We start from the raw sequence: 20,145 nt of genomic DNA on the forward strand, positions 1-20,145 counted from the left end.
GAGTGGATTCTGTCTTCTTTCTTAATAATAAGCATTCATGCACTAGATGTTTATACTGAGAACTTTCATTTTCTAATAACTCTAATCAAGGGATAAGCTCTTAAATAAAAAAAACCTATGAGAAAGGAAATAGGTACTGGAATGCCATGGATGACTTTGTTAATTATGCCTTATGTTGTGATCAATGTCAAGTGCTGGTTCGTTCCTTAGCTATGACCTGAGAACAGTAATCCACCCTATGTTATTATTAGTTGTGTGGTTTCTAATTGGCCATGTGCCAACTTGTTAATTATGTATCCTTATCAATACTATTTATACTGGAAAATAATTGCTCTGATAACTAGTTTTTCTTAACTAGGTTTTTTAAAAAAATTAATTAATTATTTTACTTTTGGCTGCATTGGGTCTTCATTGCTGTGCGCGGACTTCCTCTGGTTGCGGCGAACGGGGGCTACTCTTCGTTGTGGTGCGCAGGCTTCTCATTGCGGTGGCTTCTCTTGTTGCAGAGCATGGGCTCTAGGCGCGTGGGCTTCAGTAGTTGCAGCACTCAGGCTCAGTAGTTGTGGCTCGCGGGCTCTAGAGCACAGGCTCAGTATTTGTGGTGCACGGGCTTAGTTGCTCCGCGGCATGTGGGATCTTCCCGGACCAGGGTTCGAACCCGTGTCCCCTGCATTGGCAGGCAGATTCTTAATCACTGTGCTACCAGGTAAGTCCAACTAGGTTTTCATTTGTTTGGGACTTACAAATTCTCTCCCAAATCAGCACAACTTCAAGGACACTCTCAATTCTGTTGCATTTGGAAGTAATCTTTTTTCTCTACCTAACAACCTGAACTCCAGGGCTCCTGTTCTTATCAGTACAGCTGTTACTAATAGGTCCCCTCCTCCCCTCATGTGTGTTATTGTACAGAGACTCTGTGTCAAGGCCTATTTTCAGGAGGGAGGTAGTGATTTGTTGGTGCTGGTTTCAGACCGACTGCCATCTCGCCTCCCTGGATAAGCAGGGGATTTCAAATTACTTATCTGGTTAGTCAGTTCCCAACCCAGCTCAAAACTTGACTGGATTTCCAGTTTTTCTTCCAAGTCTGCCTTTAATTCGTGTGACCCTTCCTCTCCTAAAGGCTGCAGCAGGAGTCCCTCCACCCTCCACCGCATCATCGGGGGCACCGACACCCAAGAAGGGGGTTGGCCATGGCAAGTCAGCCTCCACTTTGTTGGATCTGCCTACTGTGGAGCCTCAGTCATCTCCAGGGAGTGGCTTCTCTCGGCTGCCCACTGTTTCCATGGAAACAGGTAGGGCATCTCAATTCTTACTCTGAAGTGACCACAGACCACAGACCATACACCTGCCCCCATGTTGTGGGAAGAAGCTCCCTGTTGGACACATTCAGTCATTTCAATTGGTGGTTTTTTATTTTGTTTTGTTTTTGTGACATCAATTGTATGCCGAACATTCTTTTTAGGAATTATTGATATAAAGAGAAGAACACAAAGGAATATCAAGAGCGAACAGGCTTTTACCAGACTGAGAAAACAGGATAGGGCTTTCAAGTCAGAAGAAATTCTGTGAGAATGTGTGAAGACTGTGGAGTATTGGAATGTGTGGAGAACGGGTATTAAGGGATTACTGGGGTACAGGAATCCCTATTTAGAGCGTAAGGGTAGCGATTCTGCATCCAATTTCCAGTGTAGAGCGGGGGAGGATTCCTACAGTCCCAAGCAATTCTCTGACATTAGCCGGGTGTCCTATAATTCAACTCAATTCTGACTTTGTCTACCCAGATAGACAGATTAAACAGTTTAGGGGGGCTTCCCTGGTGGCGCAGTGGTTGAGAGTCCGCCTGCCGATGCAGGGGACGCGGGTTCGTGCCCCAGTCTGGGTAGATCCCACATGCCGCGGAGGGGCTGGGCCCGTGAGCTATGGCCGCTGAGCCTGCGCGTCCGGAGCCTGTGCTCCGCAACGAGAGAGGCCGCAACAGTGAGAGGCCCGCGTACCGCAAAAAACAAAACAAAACAAAAAGTTTAGGGGCTCAGTCCTACAAAACTACCCCTCTCCCCCTAATTCAGATGCCAATCCAAAGCCTAGGTTGTCACCTGAGCTTCTGCCTGACTGGTTATAGAGTGGAGGTTCTAATGACCCCTTCCTTGGATTTTATTAATTTGCTAGAGCAGCTCACAGAAGTCAGAGAAACATTTTACTTGCTGGCTTACTAGTTTATTTTAATAAGATATAACTCAGGAACAGTCTGATGGAAGGCATGCATAGGGCGAGGTATGAGAAAGGGTACAGAATTTTCCATGTCTTCCTGGTGTGCATCATTCTCTCCGAACCTCCATGCGTTCACCAGCCTGGAAGCTCTCCAAACCCCGTCCTTTTGGAATTTTATGGAAGTTTCCTTACACATCCATGATTAATTAAATCATTGGTCATTGGCCATGGATTCAACCTCTAGCCCCTCATTCCTCCCTAGAAGTCAGGAGTGTAACTGAAAGTTCTAACCCTCCAATCACATAGCTAGTTCTCCTGGTGACCAGCCCCCAGCCTTAGCTGCAGTCCCAAAGTAACCTCATTAACATAACAAAAGACACATTTGCCCCTCTCATCACTTAGGAAATTCCAAGGGTTTTAGGAACGCTATGCCAGAAATGGAAGGAAAACCAAGTATATATTTCTTATTATAAATCACAATATCATGGGGGGATCATGAAAAAGTCCATTAGGGTTGTCGTCCGAACAGCTCTGTCTGCCTTTACTAATGGGGTTATTATGGGGCAGACACTCTCCCAGCTAAGGGTGAAAGGGAAGCTCAGAAAACAACTTCACTAAAAAGTAACCTTATTTGGAATCTATCGGAGCTTAGGTACAAAAATATGCCATTCATTTCTCATTCAGAATTTTTTAAAGTGGAGTATTTCAATGAATTTATATAATTAGAGTATTTGTTTCTCCTGGAAGTTACAGGATTCATGTTAATGAATTTTTTAAAGTGGAGTATTTCAATGAATTTATATAATTAGAGTATTTGTTTCTCCTGGAAGTTACAGGATTCATGTTAATGACTAAAACGGCTACACTTCTGTTCCACCATTAGTCTTTTATGCTAAGAAACTGCTCCAAGTAATACGTGGCCCTCAATACTCCCCTGGGTCCCCAGTGCTGCCCGTGAGATGTCAGCTAAGCAGATAAGGGGCCACACTCTTTGGGATCTGTCCTTATTTTTCTTCCAAAGCTTTTCACCCCACCAGAGCAAAGCTGCTGCACCCACGGAGACAGAAACCTCAGGTGGAGGTTACAAGACCCTCGGTGACTTCATGCCAGGCTAGCGGGGTCAGGATTAGAATTCTGGAAGGGCTCATAGGGAGTGAGACCCTGTGAATAGTCAAGTATGAACAGTTGGAGCAGTGATCTTTTTTTGCGGACCTCTCACTGTTGTGGCCTCTCCCGTTGCAGAGCACAGGCTCCGGACACGCAGGCTCAGCGGCCATGGCTCACGGGCCCAGCCGTTCCATGGCACGTGGGATCTTCCCTGACCGGGGCACGAACCCGTGTCCCCTGCGTCGGCAGGCGGATTCCCAACCACGGCGCCACCAGGGAAGCCCTAGAGCAGTGACCTTTAAGGCTTCTGGTAGTTCTCAAGAAGGAGTTTCCTTACATTCCTGCTTGGAATACTTTGATTTCTCATCTATTTTGGTATTCATATCATTTGAATTTGGCAAAAGGATCCCCAGACCACTGTCTTACTGGCCCTGTCTGTCTCCATCGAATACCACTGTCAGCATGAATAGGGAGAAGGTAACAAATGAATTCCAGTCACTAACCATCTTGACCTGTGTGTGATTCCTGAAATACTGGTGGCAAGAAAATCGCCAGCATGTCCTTAGAGTTGAGGAAATTTTCTGGACCTTAGCTATCATTCACCAGCCCTGCTCTACCTTACTTCATCTTTGGTTTTACTGAGGAGACAAGGGAGGCTCAGAGAAGTTGTGCTTCTTGCCATGCCCATGGACAGAGGCAACGACTAAGATAGGGACTGAAAGTCAGACCTCCCTTCCTGCAGCCCTCCTCCCTCTGTGATGCTCTCTTTTCCAAACCATGTCTGGTTCTTCAGGCCTCTGACTCCGTGCTTCATTCCTTTTGTACCAGACTCTCCGACCCCACACCATGGACTGCTCACCTTGGCATGTACGTGCAGGGGAATGCCAAGTTCGTCTCCCCAGTGAGAAGAATTGTGGTCCACGAGTACTATAACAGCCAGACCTTTGACTATGATATTGCCTTGCTACAGCTCAGTGTCGCCTGGCCCGAGACCTTGAAACAGCTCATTCAGCCAATATGCATTCCTCCTGCTGGCCAGAAAGTGCGCAGTGGAGAGAAGTGCTGGGTGACCGGCTGGGGGCGAAGGCACGAAGCAGGTGTGTGTGTCAGTGAACGCCATGCCCTCCTCTCCAGATCATAGTAACTCGTGTTGATGTGGTGCTTTAGGGTTCATGGAGAGGGTTTTTGTATATGATCTCATTGAGCCTTCTAAAAACTCTGAGAAGTGGAATGGAGGAGAGTATTATAGTTCTTGTTTTATGATGCTTTCCCCTTGCCCCAAAAAGAAGCAGGACCCACTTCTTAAGGGAAGGTCTCTGAGCAAGGGACTGGATAGATAGTATGGGCTCTTTGCAAACTCAGAGGGGTTTGCTAGTTCCCTTTCATCCAAAAAAATTGACTCATTTTCATAAAGAAGAGAAGGATACTCTGTCACACACACACACACACACACACACACACACACCTTACTGTGTCAACTCATAGACAGTTGTCTGGAGGATGATGTGACCATGTCTTTCACAAGGGCAACTAACTGGCCAAGTGAATGAGAGTGAGGGAAGAAATCCAGCCTGCCCTTAGCTTCCCAGACTGCAGATTCAGGTATAGGGGGTTAAATCAGCCTAGAATGGATCCACCCAGAGGGGATGCCTTTTTACAATTCTTCCACCCAGAGGGGGCATCTTTTTTCATATGCACAAAGGTCAGACTTTATAGTAGGGAAGTCCCTACGTCTGTCCTGCCAAGGATTTTATGGCCTAGGATTCTAAATACACAGTAAGGAGAAGAATCCAAAGTTTTAATCCAAAGGTTAGAGCTAATGCTTTCCCTTGATCTCCCAGTCATCTTGGATTCCCTTGCAGTCATTTCCAAGGGCTTAGGACAGATACATTTTCTGTAAGTCTTGAACCTTATCTTGGCCTTGCTTTGACACTCTCTAAAGATTCACTATGGGCAGCTTCTCCAGTGCTAACTGCCTACATTTAGTTATTGAAATCATGAAATTCACCACCTGTTTGGCCCTGCTGAGGGAAGGCAGATCACTGCTCGAACACCTATAACCTATCAGGACTGTGCTCAGGGCTTTAATTACATCATCATATATCACAAGAGGAAAGAGTCTATTCAAACACCATATCATGGGACATTTTCTTTACAAGCATGAGTGTGTGAGTGTTTATTTTTCTGAATCATCTTAGCCGCAGAGGTTAGAAAAGGAAGTGAAAGAGCTATATCCACAGTGTTATGTTTTTGTGGTTCCGAGGATACTCCCATATGTCAGTTAACATGCTCCACTTAAGGGACCTTCCTGACCAGTGAGCATTGGTAATAACTGTTGCAGATTCACCGTCCTAAAGGCAGGAGGCACTTGGTGAACGAGTATGGCACAGTAGCTCAGATGGTCGAGGGAGACCTTGGGTCTGAATCCTGCTCTGTTACTAGCTATTCTTGTGCTACTGGTTAAGTCCTTTATCCTCTTAAGTCTCCATTTCTTCATCAGAAGAATGGTTATCATAATAGAATTTACCTAAAAAAATTGTTGTGAGGGTAAAAGGAGAAAATGAGTAAATTGTCTAATAAAGTAAATGTAATCATTACTGTGATTTCTACTTCTATGTGTTTTCCAGACAATAAAGGCTCCCCTGTTTTGCAGCAAGCAGAGGTAGAGCTCATTGACCAAACCCTCTGTGTTTCCACGTATGGGATCATCACTTCGAGGATGCTCTGTGCGGGCGTCATGTCAGGCAAGAAAGATGCTTGCAGGGTAAGTCATCTTACGTTTCCCTTGCCTAACATGTTGCACTTTCCATAAATGCCTTCACGTTTAATCTATACAACACTGGGCAATAACTCGGGCAGGGGCCTACCTTCATTCATATATTAATTATAATCCAATAGTCTGAGATCAGGAAAAGGTGATTAAATAGGAATTGGATCTGTAAAACTCATTTTCTAGTCGCCATGTATTTTCCTCCAACAATTAGGGAATGAAGTCAGGATTTATCAGTCTGCCATGATTTTCTTATAACCCAAAACTGAAAAACAAAGCAGAACGGACACACGCAGTGTTTTAGGATCACTAGCTATTTCTTAGCAGTGGCCATGTACTTTCTAAAGAAACAGTGTTTTATTTACTTACTCCTTTAATGCATAGGCTGGGGGAAAGGAAAGAGGAGTGGGAGAGGTGACAGGGACACTCATTTTTATGCCTCTGGATAGGCCTCCTGACAGTGGTGAAGTTGAAGGTCACCTTTGGGGGGACATTTCTATGAGCCTCAGATTCCAATGTATGCGGATATCTATTTGATTGCCAAAAAGTGAACAGATGATTTGGAGAATGAGGAGGGCAGGGGAACTGTTCCCGCATCTTTACATAACGTTAAAAATCATCTTATTATAATACTGTAGTGACTTCTATCTTCTAAGCTCCTATTTTGAGGCAAGAGCTGTACTAGGTCCTTTACATAAATTCATTCAAATTATTCGTTCATCCCCATTTTATAGAAGAGGAAACTGGGGCACAGAGAGCCTAAGTAAATTACCAAGGTCACACAGCTAGTTGAGCTGGGATTTGAACATTTACCTCTGTAATGCTAAAGCTACTATATTTTGGGTGCTTCCTGCAGCTAGTCGGTTATATAGTCCTGTTCCCCATAGCCACCAGGGTTTAGAGGTTAAATTAGACTTTGTAGAGTTGGTGTGGCAACGGTTAAAATAAAAAGATCCCAGTGTCCTACTAGTTAGAATTCACCTAATCGGGTTTAGAATTGTAAGGGTGGCATCCAGGGACACATTCGGAATGCTTTCTTTATCTTTGCCTCTGAGTAAGGTGTAGCTTCAGGTATGCTCCAAAATAAGGAAATAAAAATCCAAATATTATACTTTAAATACTGAGCACAGGAGTAATTCTGTTTAAACATTGAATTATTTCAGCCTTTGTTTTTGGAGTTAAGATGTCAGAAAGGACTCTCAAGTGAGGGTGATTTCTCTGTGATAATTATCAGCCAGTGATCCTTGGGGTTTCATAATTGGACCTGGCCAGCTTAAACAGGGTCTCCTTTTCTTTCTTCCTCAGGGCCATGAGCCAACACTAAAGTTGCATGACCTAGAGGTAGAAGTCAACCTACCTTCCAAGATAACCATGCCTCAAAAGGTTCTTGTGAGGATTAAATGACCCAAAACAGTGCTTAGCACATAGCAGCACTAAATAAATGTTAGCTGTTATTATTATTGTCATTATTATTACTATTGAGGTTTGTTATTTTTTTGGAGGTGTGTGAGAATTGTTTCCTCTACAAGAATCTTCTAATGTCGCTCTCGGCCTAAAGAATCTAGTTTCTTATGATGAATGCGCCTTTTGATTATAGGAAAAATAATTCTAAAATGACATTAGAAGTTTCACATTATTTCTTGTTACTTCCCCAAACTGCATAGTAGTTAGCCAAGCAAGAACCTATCAGAGTAGGCGTTTGCTCACAATTCATTAGACACCTTAATGCAAAATTGATGATCATGGGACAAATGTGCTTTTTACTTACATTATTTTCTTGTGTAGGGAGATTCGGGTGGACCTTTGTCCTGTCGAAGAAAAAGTGATGGAAAATGGATTTTGACTGGCATTGTTAGCTGGGGACATGGATGTGGAAGACCAAACTTTCCTGGTGTTTATACAAGGGTGTCAAACTTTGTTCCCTGGATTCATAAATATGTCCCTTCTCTTTTGTAATTGTGCAAGTTTGATTTTTGACTGTGTTTTATGTGATAGATTCTTTTAAAAAGAATGCAATAATTATCAGTAAAATGAGATAATTTTTTTCTTCTGGAACTCTCAGATTGCATACATTTGGTATTGAAAGACAGAAAGATTAATATGTATTTTATTCCCTGAAAAATTGCCTCAAGGATAGAGCTGTATTCATTCTTAAGCGTCAAAGGGCCATTGATTCAAGAATGGAAGAAAACTAATGTCATGAACCAAACCTCTAAAATAAGATAAAAAGTGGGTGAGACGCTCAAGAATCCATACCTTACTTTATGTTCCTATTCAAGGGCAGATATTTATAAGGATCCAGGCAAAACTGATTTATTGAAATAAGTTCCATTAAAATACCATGCCAGATCTTCAGTGTTCTAATGAAATTAAATGCATAAAAATGACTCCTTCACAAAAGCAAACAAAGCTAAACTCAGTTATTGACAGAGGAAGTACCTATATTTTCCTTATTTTCCAATCCAATTTGTCTAACCATATCACAGGACTTTTCTTCAGCTGTAACATGGTAATATTGTGTACAGAGAAACCATCAAACAACTAACAAAACTTATTTGTCAATTGCTAATTAGTAATCTTCATTAAAATGATAGAATGAAACATTGTGGTAGTTGGATTGAAAGCACTTACAGGGGATTTAAGAAAATTGTGGCAATGCTGGTCAGCAGTTGAAAGACAAAGGAATTTTTGGATGACTGTTTTTTTTGTTTTGTTTTTTTTTGCGGTACCCGGGCCTCTCACTGTTGTGGCCTCTCCCGTTGTGGAGCACAGGCTCCAGACACGCAGGCTCAGCGACCATGGCTCAAGGGCCCAGCCGCTCCGCGCCATGTGGGATCTTCCCAGACTGGGGCACAAACCCGTGTCCCCTGCATCGGCAGGCAGACTCTCAACCACTGTGCCACCAGGGAAGCCCTGGATGACTGTTTTGAAAGTGAAAATTTTCAGAATATTATCATCTGACTTCTGATCCCTTTATAAAACTCCAATGGCCAAAACTTTCTTTTATTATCAGAGCCATGCAATACCTAGCATAGTTGTAAACCTATAGTACATGCTCAATACATCATAGTTATTGATTTATTTTGTTTTGATTTGGAGTGTTTCACCCATAATCTCAGAATAAACTTTTCATTAATAGAGGCTGTACTTAACAATATCACCAAGTAGGTAAAAACAGCAGAAAGGAGAAGAATGATATTATTTTTTTCCCTGGGACAAAGTTAAAGAAAGTAATAGCAATGTTATTTTTAAGTAGGATCCAAAATAATGAAACTGGATTTTATAGGACCTCGGAAAATCTTAATGTAACAGCAAAAGAAGAGAGAGTAAAAGGTGTCATAACCCAGATCAGATAGTAAGACTGAAACCTGGATATGATTTCCCTGAGATAGTGAATGTTTTCCATTTCACAAAACATATTTTGATTTGCTAAAAGACTGTTTCCTTCAGATAAAGGAAAAATGTTTTAATGATACACCTCTGAATAGGTCCCTGAGGATTCAGTAAACTGGCTGTGGCATAGTGCAATTCAGAGGGCCAAGTGTTCTCCTTAATCCACAAAGGGAGATTTAGCTACTGAACCCATGGCATAGAAGAACAAATTAGGCTGACAGTTCTTAAAACCTAGGTTTATTTTGCCTGGTATTGTTGTGACTTAGGTACACGGTGAATTGTACTTTTTACTTATGGTGATTTCTAAGGAGATTTGCTATTCAACAAAATACCTCACAACTTTGCATAAGTTTGTGATCTCAGTTAGGAGATGGAGGATGGCTAGCATGATCTATCAGATTCATCAGAGGGAGTTTTCAAACCACGCATACATGCTACCATTCTAAGCACTTGCTGGTGCTAATGTGAGTGTACCATGTTCCTCATCAGTGCAGACATGGGGAAAAGGTTGAGAAACACCAGTTTAACTTACTTGGCTACTTCATGCCAAGATGCCTTTAGAACCTGAATGATGTAGGAATATCGACTTTATTTTTGCAAAGGTGTGAGTAGAGGCAAATTCCAAGACTGGTTTAGTTAACAGAGTGGAATGGTCAAAGACAAAGACAGGAGCATTTTCATGTGCTAGACTATTGGGGAGAATTTGTAGGGACTCACCCTTCACAGTGCCTGGAAAACTGCAAAATGAAATACCACAAGCCAACCATTTCTCATTTGTTTTCTGCTTGATTATCCTGAGTGGCTGATCCAATTGCTCTAACTGCTGATGTTCAGCATAGTACTGCTTGCCATCTGTCAACATATGGGTACAAAATGTGGTGTTTTTGTTTGTTTGTTTGTTTTTGTGGTATGCCGGCCTCTCACTGTTGTGGCCTCTCCTGTTGGGGAGCACAGGCTCCGGACGTGCAGGCTCAGTGGCCATGGCTCACGTGCCCAGCCGCTCTGCGGCATGTGGGATCTTCCCAGACTGGAGCACGAACCCGTGTCCCCTGCATCGGCAGGCGGACTCTCAACCACTGTGCCACCAGGGAAGCCCCCAATATGTGGTGTTTTGAAGAGGCATAGATCTATTTGAAGCTAATGAGATGCTTTGGTGACCTCACTTTAATGATGTTACTTTATTTTTTGTTTTATATGATAACCATTTAGGAAATTATTTGCTCTTAAAGGAGATGAAGAAAGAAGAGCAAGTACTATGACAAGAAAAGCAAAATTGAAAATCTTATACTGGTCAGCAAGTCGTGGCAAGAAGTATGTTCGAATTTTTTAATGTTATTTACATTTGACCCCCTTGAACGAACTAAAGTACTTGACTCAATAATAATTTTTAGATTATATTAAAAAGAACTATTTGTGCAAGAACAGTATACTTTTAAAAGCACATTTAAAGAACTATTTATGAAAGAACAATATCCTTTAAAAAGCTACCCCTATAGAAGTCAGTTTTGAAGAAAATGCAAGAAGAAATCTAGATAGAATTTGATTCCTCATTCACAAATCCTAAACTTCAACAAGAATTATTTAATCTAAACCTGGTTCTACCTCCGGGGAGAAACATTTCTTTCTAACTCATCTGAATCTTCAGTTTAGAGTCAGACTGGCAGGATAAAAAAAGTCCTCAAGTAGAAGTTGGTACATTCACCTACATTCTAGGTCAGCTGTCTGGAGATGAAGAAATTTGCAGTTATCAGAAATCAGGAACAGGTTGCAAATAAGAATTTAAGTAGTTCAGGCAATATGGGGAGGTGTGAGCAAGTGTCAGCAATCCAGAAAATGTGACAAGACAGGAACACAAATCAATATCAAAAGAAAGTATATTGGGGCTTCCCTGGTGGCACAGTGGTTGAGAGTCTGCCTGCCGATGCAGGGGACACGGGTTCGTGCCCTGGTCTGGGAAGGTCCCACGTGCCACAGAGTGGCTGGGCCCGTGAGCCATGGCCGCTGAGCCTGAGCATCCGGAGCCTGTGCTCCACAACGGGAGAGGCCACAACAGTGAGAGGCCCGTGTACCACAAAAAAAAAAAAAAAAAAGAAAGTATATTGAATCAAACGTTATTGCTGGGTGCAAAGAGTTTGGGGTAGGTGGGTATTAGTTACAGAGATACTCATAGTTATGGAAAGGAAAGGAATATTTACTGCGATTCTGCTTTTGCCAGGCACAGGAATAAATGCTTTACTTTAATTACCTCATTTAATCCTCCTAACTCTACTGAGTAGGAATCATTTTATAAGGAGGAAAGAAGCTCATAGACTTTAAACAACTTGCCTAAGAACACACAGTTAGTGAGGGTTTAAATTTGATCCTAACTCTTCTTGTCTTCAAAACCTATACTACCATAGCGATGTCAACAGTGTACAAGGGCTAGTCCTATGAAATTCTGGAAATGCATTCGAGTCTAGATAAGAGAATTAATAAACCTCGCCTCGTGGTACTCAGAAGGCATTGAGAGATGTGGTGTAGAATATGTTTGTGACAGGAAACAGTAGCTTTCTGGTTCTCTGGGAGAGTGAAGGAGATTTTAGACATCTGTTCATGGGGAAACCAGGCTTGGAAGATAGCTACAGTCCATCCTACACAAGAGAGGGAATTTCCCACTGAGAATGAGCTCCTGCAGTCAAATGAGGAAATTATGGGAAAGGTGGTCTGGGGCTGGGTAAGGATAGGAGTCAGGGTTAGAGAGGTTTTAATGGTTCTAGTCAGGGTCTAAGGCCCTGGGTCTAGCAAGCTGTCATTACTGAGAATATTCAAATTAATCAACATTTACAGAGGGCACTGTGCTGGATACAGAGCGGAGTACTGGGAACATAGATACCTCGAGGAGATTAAATAACTGGTGGAGGCAGACAAGGAAAAAAAAATTCCTGCTTATATTCCATTTTAGCCATTCTGGCCTCTTTACTGATTCTCAGACAGTAAAAGTCAGACAGATTCCAGTCTCAGGACCTTTGTCCTGGAGTTCCTTCTTCTTTCAGAAATCTGCAGAGCTAATTCCTTGCCATCTTCAACTCTTTGCTCAAATTTCACTTTCCTAATGAGGCCTAAGTTGGTCACCTTATTTATAATCGCAACTCCCAACTGCACCGCTCAGCTCTCCAACCTCCCATACTCTTCTTTACCTTTTTTTTTTTTCCCCATAGCATGCACCACCTCCCAATATTCTAAAAACATTATTTAAGTTTGCTCCCCCTTAATAAATATTAGTTTCACAATGGCAGTGATTGTGTTTTATTTAGCTATCTCTTCAGATACATCTCAAGCGCCAAGAAGAATGCCTGACACATAGCAAGAATTCAGCACTACTTGTGAATTAAATTAGACTGAATATGTGACATGGTTAGCACAGGAACAACGTGTATGGGTAGCAGAGAAGAGTGTGGATAACTTTTGGTGCAGGAAGGAAATCAGAGAAGGTTTATTGGGAAAAGTGTGTTTCAGCTTGGATTTAAAGATGAAGGGGAGCTGTCCATACAGAAAGTGGGCTGGAGTGGAAGGAAAAGCATTTCAAGCAGAGGGAGCATCATATACAAAGACGTGGGGAGTGGCAACAGAAAGGGAGAGGGAAGGGCCAGCCAGGAAGAGGAATCTGGTCAGACCAGAGGAGTCTACTGACCACTGAATGTCTGAGAAGGAAGACTAGAAGTTAGTTATTGCAAGGAAAGGTATACATGCAGGTTCCTCTCTCTTTTCACCTCTGATTCATTCTCTGCTCTTAGCCTGGGAGGCTGACCCCCAACCTCCATCACCAGTTTCCAGTGGGAGTTAACGGGCAAAATCCTGGCAGGTGGAGACAAAGATCAGAGAATTTTTCCTCTCTGCTGGACTGTAGTCCTGGCAGTGGCTGCAAATTTTTGTGACTACAGATCCTATCAAGAGGGCCCAACTGATGGTTCTAGTTTTTAATCAAGCTCTAGTCCCTTTTAAGCCTCAGGGTACGGAGGGCTTTCTGCTGTTGCTAGTCTTTGGGTGCCATGGTGCCCCTTCTTGGTTCCCTTAACCCTTGCTGCTTCATCAGAAAGCCTCTTACAAAATCCCAGCTGAGAATGCAGACTGAGTCCTGCCTTTTAGGGCAGAGAAAGCAGAAGTCAGTGCCGGCCAGCAGCTGAGTGGCTGCAGTTAGCACAACCCCAGCCAGCAGGCAGATGGAGTCCAGAGTCCAGATGAGCTGGCAGCAGGCAAGAGACAACTAGAGACCCGATATCTAGGCAGTGTCTGAACAGTAGGCATCGAGGGTGCTGGATTTTTGGACACAAGTCAACATCTTCTGAAATGGAGCTGATTTATATGTGCCAGGTCCAGGTCTCAAACTCATCTCAGTATGTATGTTTGTTGGGGGCAGGGAAGAAGTAGGGAAGCAAGCCAGCTCTGAGCAGAAGCTTGAGAGCATCAGCACACCCTGCAGAGCAAACATAATTTCAGGCTCTCAAGACCAGAAGTTCTGAACTATGGACTGTGGATTGTGTGTGGGTGCATATACTTTTTCCTCAGGTTGTGTGTGTGTGTGTGTGTGTGTGTGTGTGTGTGTGTTTGTGTGGTGGTGGTGGTGATGGTGCGGTATCTGTGACTCCTCTTCCCAAAGGTAGATAATAGCCAACGTTTATGAATGTTTGCTATATGTCTGAGTGCTCTGCTGACATCAACTCTATGAATCGGGCAACAACTCCCTTAGGGGGGTACTAACATTATGTCAGCTTTCCAGATGAGGAAACTGGGCACAGAAAGATGAAAGTCCAAGGTCTCACAGTTAGGAACCCTGTGAGAGGGGATTAATCTGGGCAACCTGGTTCCTGAGCCTGCTGTTCCCTCCACCACTCATTACGGTGTCTTTGCCTGACTCTGGACTCGTAAGAGGAAGGAGTGTATTCGTATTATGCACCTTCATTGGCTCAGAACCTCGCACGATGCCTGGCACGCAGGAGATAGTTATATGTTCATAGTTATATGTTGATTAAATGAATGAAATTTTGCTAGACAGCGAAAACTGGGGCAAGCCCGTGCAACAGACAGCTCCTCGAAGAGGGTGGAATGTCCATCCATGCCACAGCCCGACGCCCAATCAGGCCCTCGGCTCAGCTTCTGCTTTGTATATGTACAAATAGCAAAAGGCAGAGCAAGCAGCGCCCTGAACAAACCAGAAAAACAGCCCTCTTCCGCTGTGTTCCGGAGCTCACAGCAGGCCTAGGCTGCGGCACCTGGCGGGACCTAAGGGCGTTTCCCGGGGGTCAAAGCCCGCCTCCAGCCCCCCACGCCCCACCAGGCCCCGCCCACCGCCCGAGGGCTCCCCGCCCCGCCCACCGGGGGCGTAGGGCAAGCCACGCTCGAGGCCACTTTGCACCCTCGGGTGTATGCGTCCTGCTTCCTGGCGGGCTGTTTAATCCTCCTCTCCCCGTCCATGGAGGGGGCCGGGCCCCCATCGCCAGGAGATGAGCTGGAGCTCTCGGTGATCCAGGGGCAGCCAGACGAGCAGACGCCTCTCAGTGGAGCCGTCCAGGGCATCTTTCCTCTGGAGGAGGAGCCCTGCCCAGTTCAGGTAAGGTCGTCTTCGCTCTGGCGGCGTTATCCGACGGGCTCTGAGCCAGGCTGCCGGCCAGGACCCGGGCCTGGCACCGCACAGTTTCCGGTTTCCAGCCAGCTCTCTGGACGCAGCAGACCCCAAGCGCCGGTGGTGCGCGCTGGAATATTCTGAATGGAGCAGACACAACAATGCCCTCCACCTTGAGCCTGCCCGAGGCCCCTCGGATCCCTCCGGCTCCAAGGAACTTGAGGAATCTTATCCCGGAGGTGTGCGGCTCCTCTCTTCAGAGAGAGAATCCCCAGAGGTAGAGGTGGTTTTAAAAAGTTCATTAACTTTTAATTTGGTTTTTCTTTTTCCAGTAGGGAGAACCAGCGATAACTGGTGTCTCCTTTTCTTGAGAATTCTTTGTCTTCCTTTCCTATACGACCTTGCTACTTGCCCTCACCCTCCACCCTCCCCCAGCCTTCACCCACCGCCCACCATCCCCCATCCCGGCTCGCCATCCCCTGGGTCTACACTTTTTGTCTTCTCTCAGTCTGGCCATTTGATTTCACAGGAAGAGATGTAGGGGAGAAGGGAGAAAAGAGCAAGTACAGAAGGCCTGGGGGGTGAACTTGCCCTGCTCAACTAAGGGAAATAATTTCCAAGTTCTTGTCTCAAAGAACTAGACTGCCTCATTTGCTTTGGCCTCACCTCAGTTTCTAAGTAAGTCCCTGGTGATGTTTAGGCTGAACTCTTCTGATTCAGCTCTAACAGGGGCAGGAAAATTATTCATTCTGATCAAATGCTTGTAACACAGCAGAGACTTTGAATTCTACCTTCTGATTAACCCTTCTAACTGGCTTGATGTTTACTTGTTATATGGAACTCCACATATATACACATATGGTTCCAACCTGATTTTTCTAGGGCCCTCTCCTCTACTGCCATCCCTTTGGCAGCTCAACTGTTGATTTCGGGGATAAGCAGGAAATTCAGAAGTTGAAAGCATTGCTTTTGCTTCCTCCTTGATTCCTAGTAATACTGTAAAGTCTGCTTTTATAGGTACCCTGGAGAGTAATTTGCTACCTTATATTTGAATGAAAGATGAATACCATAGAAAAATGAAAGTTGGAGGAAGATGATTTGATCTCTGTGCAAGTGGCTGCAACTGTGGACTTGCTGTATGGATCCTCCAAGGCAATGTCTAGGAATGGGAATTGGGAGTACTTGCCTCATGTCAGATAGACCCAGGACACCCCACGGACTCCATGGTTTGGAACTGAATCCAGAGATCTGCATTCTGGTGACAACTTCCCCATTAAAATGTGTGTCCCAAGGCAAGGCACTAAGGTCTATGTTTTCCCAGCTGTCAACTGGTGGTAATGTAATGTGACCAACCAGTCTTCTTTGTGAGGTCTGGGAACGCATGTTGAATACAGTGGAGGAGTAGACTGTGCGGGACACATACAGGGTGTCAGTATTTATTATCATTTAACCTACCTGGTAGAGATTGCTTTTTCATGTTTTAGTTACTTCCTTGTTAGCCAGGTGTATACAGATATCTGAGACTTCCTTGTGAACTAGCTTTCTTTGTAGGAAATACAAAGCTGTGTAGGAAATAGGAAAGCTGTGTGAGGGACAGAATGGCGTGAAGGTGAAGGGTTACATCAGCACTTGGAGAACATTCTAGAAATGCTTGAAGAGGAATAATTTTTAAAAAGAGGAAAAAAAAATCCTCATCCAATGTGTTAATCATTCTCTCTGGTTCCATAGAATCAGCTGAAGTGTATTTTAAATTGAAAAGTCAACTAATGTAGCCACAAGCACAAGATCCAGACTCTTAAGACTTTTGTGTGTAGGTCTCTTTAAACTGTATGTTAAGATTTCCAACTTTGAAATGTAGCATTAAGTCCATGTGTTTTTATTAAACATATGTTTTGTACCTATCGTGTGCCAAACACTTCTGCTACATAAATGCATTTAATGAGCACAACAAACTTCAGAGGAAGGGGGTGGCATTCTGATTTGACAGAAGAAGAAACTGAGTGAAGAACTTGAGACGCAGGCGGAGTTACCTAAATACTCAAGTTCACCCAGTGGTGGCTCTGAGATTGAACTCAGGCTGTTTTTCAAACCTATGCTGCTTTTGTTGATTTATTTTATATGTCTATATATATGTACATAATTTGAATATATAAATATATATAACTTATATTTATGTATAATTGCCTGTTATATATTATTACTAATTTCTGTAAGTTATGGAACGTAGGTGAAATATGAGGAATTGAGTAGCGTATCTGGCATGATGAGGGAGATGTAAGCAGACGGGTAGATGCGTGACGAGCAGGGAACAGTTTGAGAATCATCGGGAAGAAGACATCCCATATCATGGGTATCTTCCTACTTGGAAGGGCTAATCTGGGAGGGTATTCAAAGGCAGTAGAAAGAACTTTCTGTTTCTTGATTTGGGTTTGGAGCTTGAGGGAAAAGGATTGTAAGCCATTGAACTTCACTTTGCCTGCCATCACTGTAAACATGGCAATGTAGTTGGGTCAAAACTGGAAAAGGCATTAGGGATAATTGAGTAAGACTACTTTTCTTTTATGGCTCATTTCACGGACTCTGACCTCAGTTTTCAGGTAAAAGTCCCAGAGGCATTTTAAGGGATGGCAGCATCATTTTAATAATAGCAATAATAATCCATGGGTAGTTTTGAGGCAGGCAATACATATATGAATGGGCTAGCTAAAAATTAGCCCATTGACATGTGTTGTTCAGAATTTAGGACAAGAATCAGCTGGCCCTTTTGTGCTTGAGTCAACAAGTGGATTAAATCCCACAATGAAGATTACAAAATATAGATTTTACTGTGTGCTAAGAAAAATTTCCCCTGATCTATATAATACCTTTTCCTAATTGAGCCAAAGAGAAGAAAAGCTTTTTGTATCCAAGAGATACGTAGTCCTGCCATTGTTTCAGGACCTTATGTCATGTATTTGGACCTTATTTGAAGAGGGATGTGAATATATCTGGGGGAATAGTCAGAGGAAAGTCACAGAAATTCTTGGGCCATATGCTGCCATCATAGAGTGTAAGATGCAGTTTGCAAAAATCTTCAGAAGCCACTCTGGAGAAGAACCTGCCTGTGGCCTCTCCTCATGACCTAGAATTTGGGCAAGAAATGCTAAAGAAGGCAGTGAAGGACGCATTGTGTTTCCATGGCCCAGTGTGCATGGGTAGCATGCATCTGCTGGATCAGAGGCTCTCTCAAGGCAGGGTGGACTCTCCTGGTGGCACTTCGAAAAACTAGAATTCCTGTGTTGATTCTAGTGTGCAGACCGCTGAGAAGCGCTGTACTCTGTTGATGGGTTGGGTGTGTCTGACAGACCATTTTACGATGACTTAAAATATGTGAAGATCAGCCATTCAAAGGATAGTGGTCTCTGGCTTCGGGCTGACGGCAGGAGAAGGGGCCAGCCTGTAGGATGGCAGTGATGGGCTGGACAGGAAGAGGCATTTCCTACAGAGGAGGGCTATATAATTCTGAGCTGAGTTCCCCCAGGAAGTCAGAACATTGGTCTCCTCACACCACCAACGTATCCTAGTTTGTGGTCTCTAAGGGATAGCATAGGTAAAGGCACAAAGGGCCAAAGAGGTGCATTGACCCTCATTCACGGGCTCATTTGAGACTCCAGACCGTTTCATTTTGCACTAATCTTTATGGTTCCTGCTGTGTCTTGTACAAGGACTGAAAATGGCATGTGTCTCAGGAGCTCTGTAAATAGGAAGATATGTTTCTGTCCCCTGAGAAGTTCAAGGCTTCTTGTACTGGGACTCCTCTTTCTTATGTGCCTTGTTGAGCCACTAGCTTTGGTGACCTTGGAGCAATGCTGAGTCTGTGGGTAGGGGTGAGCGGTGGTGCCATCCCTGGACTCCACACCCACTTACCTCAAGAGGGTTTCCCTCTGTCCAGATATTGACGGGGCCTTTACTGCACCCCTCATACCCCACCCGAAGGGCCAGTGCATGCAGGGGCTCCAAAGTGTGACCTCTACTCTAGAGCTTCTCAAAGTGCATTCTCGAAATTTTGGGCTCCCACTATAACTAAGCAATACACATTTATTAAGTGCCTGTTACTTGTATGAGGCAGAGGTATGGGATATAAGAGTGGGGAATTTTAAGAGCCACCCTTCCTTCTATGTGGTTTCACTTTCCCTAGGAAGATAGGCCAGCATCTGTTTATATTCGGACCTGAAACCAGACAAGACAGGCAGTGGCAGCGGCAGACGAGCTGTGTGTACTGGGAGATCTCTCCATGGGTGGGCTGGTAGGGAGGCCTCCACGAAAGGAGAGATTTGACCAGGTTCCTGAAGAGCAGGGAGGCTCCAGACCAGGGGTCCACCTCTCGTAAAGCCGCTGATTTACCTTGGGAAGTCTACATTGACAAACTGGGTCTGCTCGCACCTTCCCTGCAATCTGATCCCCTGGGTCCGGGTAAGGCCTAGGTGTTTGTTGTTTAAATTCCCCTTCACGTGATTCTGATATGCAGGCTTGGACCCTCTCATTGAGAAAGATTAAACTGTAGTCCTTACGTGGACAGTTTCCTTTTCTGATAGCTGCCACTAAAATCACGACGGAAGAGAAAGTTAACGAGGCACGGATTCAGGAAGTGCCTGCTGCCGCTTGGTGAGGCAGGTGAATACTCCACGTAACCACTGGCTCCTGTGTGTTGAGAACCAGTGTCAAGTGCGCTCAGGGGCTCCGAAGTGTGACCTCCACTCTACCCTTGTTTAGCAAGTGCTTCATGTGCGTGATCTCTAGTTTTTATAACAGCCCCGTGAGCTAGATTTATTACTTATGTGTTTTACAGGTGAGGACCTTGGGGCTGGTGAGTTTCAGTAAGGAGTTTGCTGATAGCCACCCTGCCTTTAAGTGATATAGCTGGGATTGGGATCCTGATACAGAAACACATTTTTTCCGCATCATATTCCATTGTTTCCCATGGTCTCCATGTAGGAAGTAGGAGGAGAGGAATGGGACCTTTTAGGGGCAGGTGGCAGTACTGAGAGTGGAGGTGGCCGGGCGCACTCTTAACCTGGAGCCCCACACA

At 44.2% G+C, this 20,145-nt stretch overlaps 2 protein-coding genes across 5 annotated transcripts in view; both read left to right on the forward strand.

Moving 5' to 3' along the window:
- TMPRSS7 (transmembrane serine protease 7) overlaps positions 1 to 8,140 on the forward strand; it is a 41,526-nt gene extending 33,386 nt beyond the window's left edge. For 2 of the 4 annotated variants that reach the window (XM_029214915.1, XM_029214916.1), the window contains exons 12-15: positions 1,121 to 1,292; positions 4,144 to 4,412; positions 5,943 to 6,083; positions 7,871 to 8,106. In XM_029214915.1, coding sequence (XP_029070748.1) covers positions 1,121 to 1,292; positions 4,144 to 4,412; positions 5,943 to 6,083; positions 7,871 to 7,911 — 623 coding nt within the window. In that variant the 3' untranslated portion in view covers positions 7,912 to 8,106. Of the gene's footprint in view, positions 1 to 1,120; positions 1,293 to 4,143; positions 4,413 to 5,942; positions 6,084 to 7,870 lie in introns of all 4 variants that reach the window. The other 2 variants (XM_029214912.1, XM_029214913.1) reach the window with 2 other exon arrangements.
- Positions 8,141 to 14,927: 6,787 nt separating this feature from the next.
- CUNH3orf52 (chromosome unknown C3orf52 homolog) overlaps positions 14,928 to 20,145 on the forward strand; it is a 29,157-nt gene continuing 23,939 nt past the window's right edge. The window contains exons 1-2 of the mRNA XM_029213712.1: positions 14,928 to 15,065; positions 15,115 to 15,354. Of these exons, the coding sequence (XP_029069545.1) occupies positions 14,928 to 15,065; positions 15,115 to 15,354 (378 nt within the window). The remainder of the gene's footprint in view (positions 15,066 to 15,114; positions 15,355 to 20,145) is intronic.

This window comes from Monodon monoceros, unplaced genomic scaffold (genome assembly GCF_005190385.1).
Source record: "Monodon monoceros isolate NGI ecotype Baffin Bay Population unplaced genomic scaffold, NGI_Narwhal_1 Super_Scaffold_11, whole genome shotgun sequence".
Taxonomy (NCBI): domain Eukaryota; kingdom Metazoa; phylum Chordata; class Mammalia; order Artiodactyla; family Monodontidae; genus Monodon; species Monodon monoceros.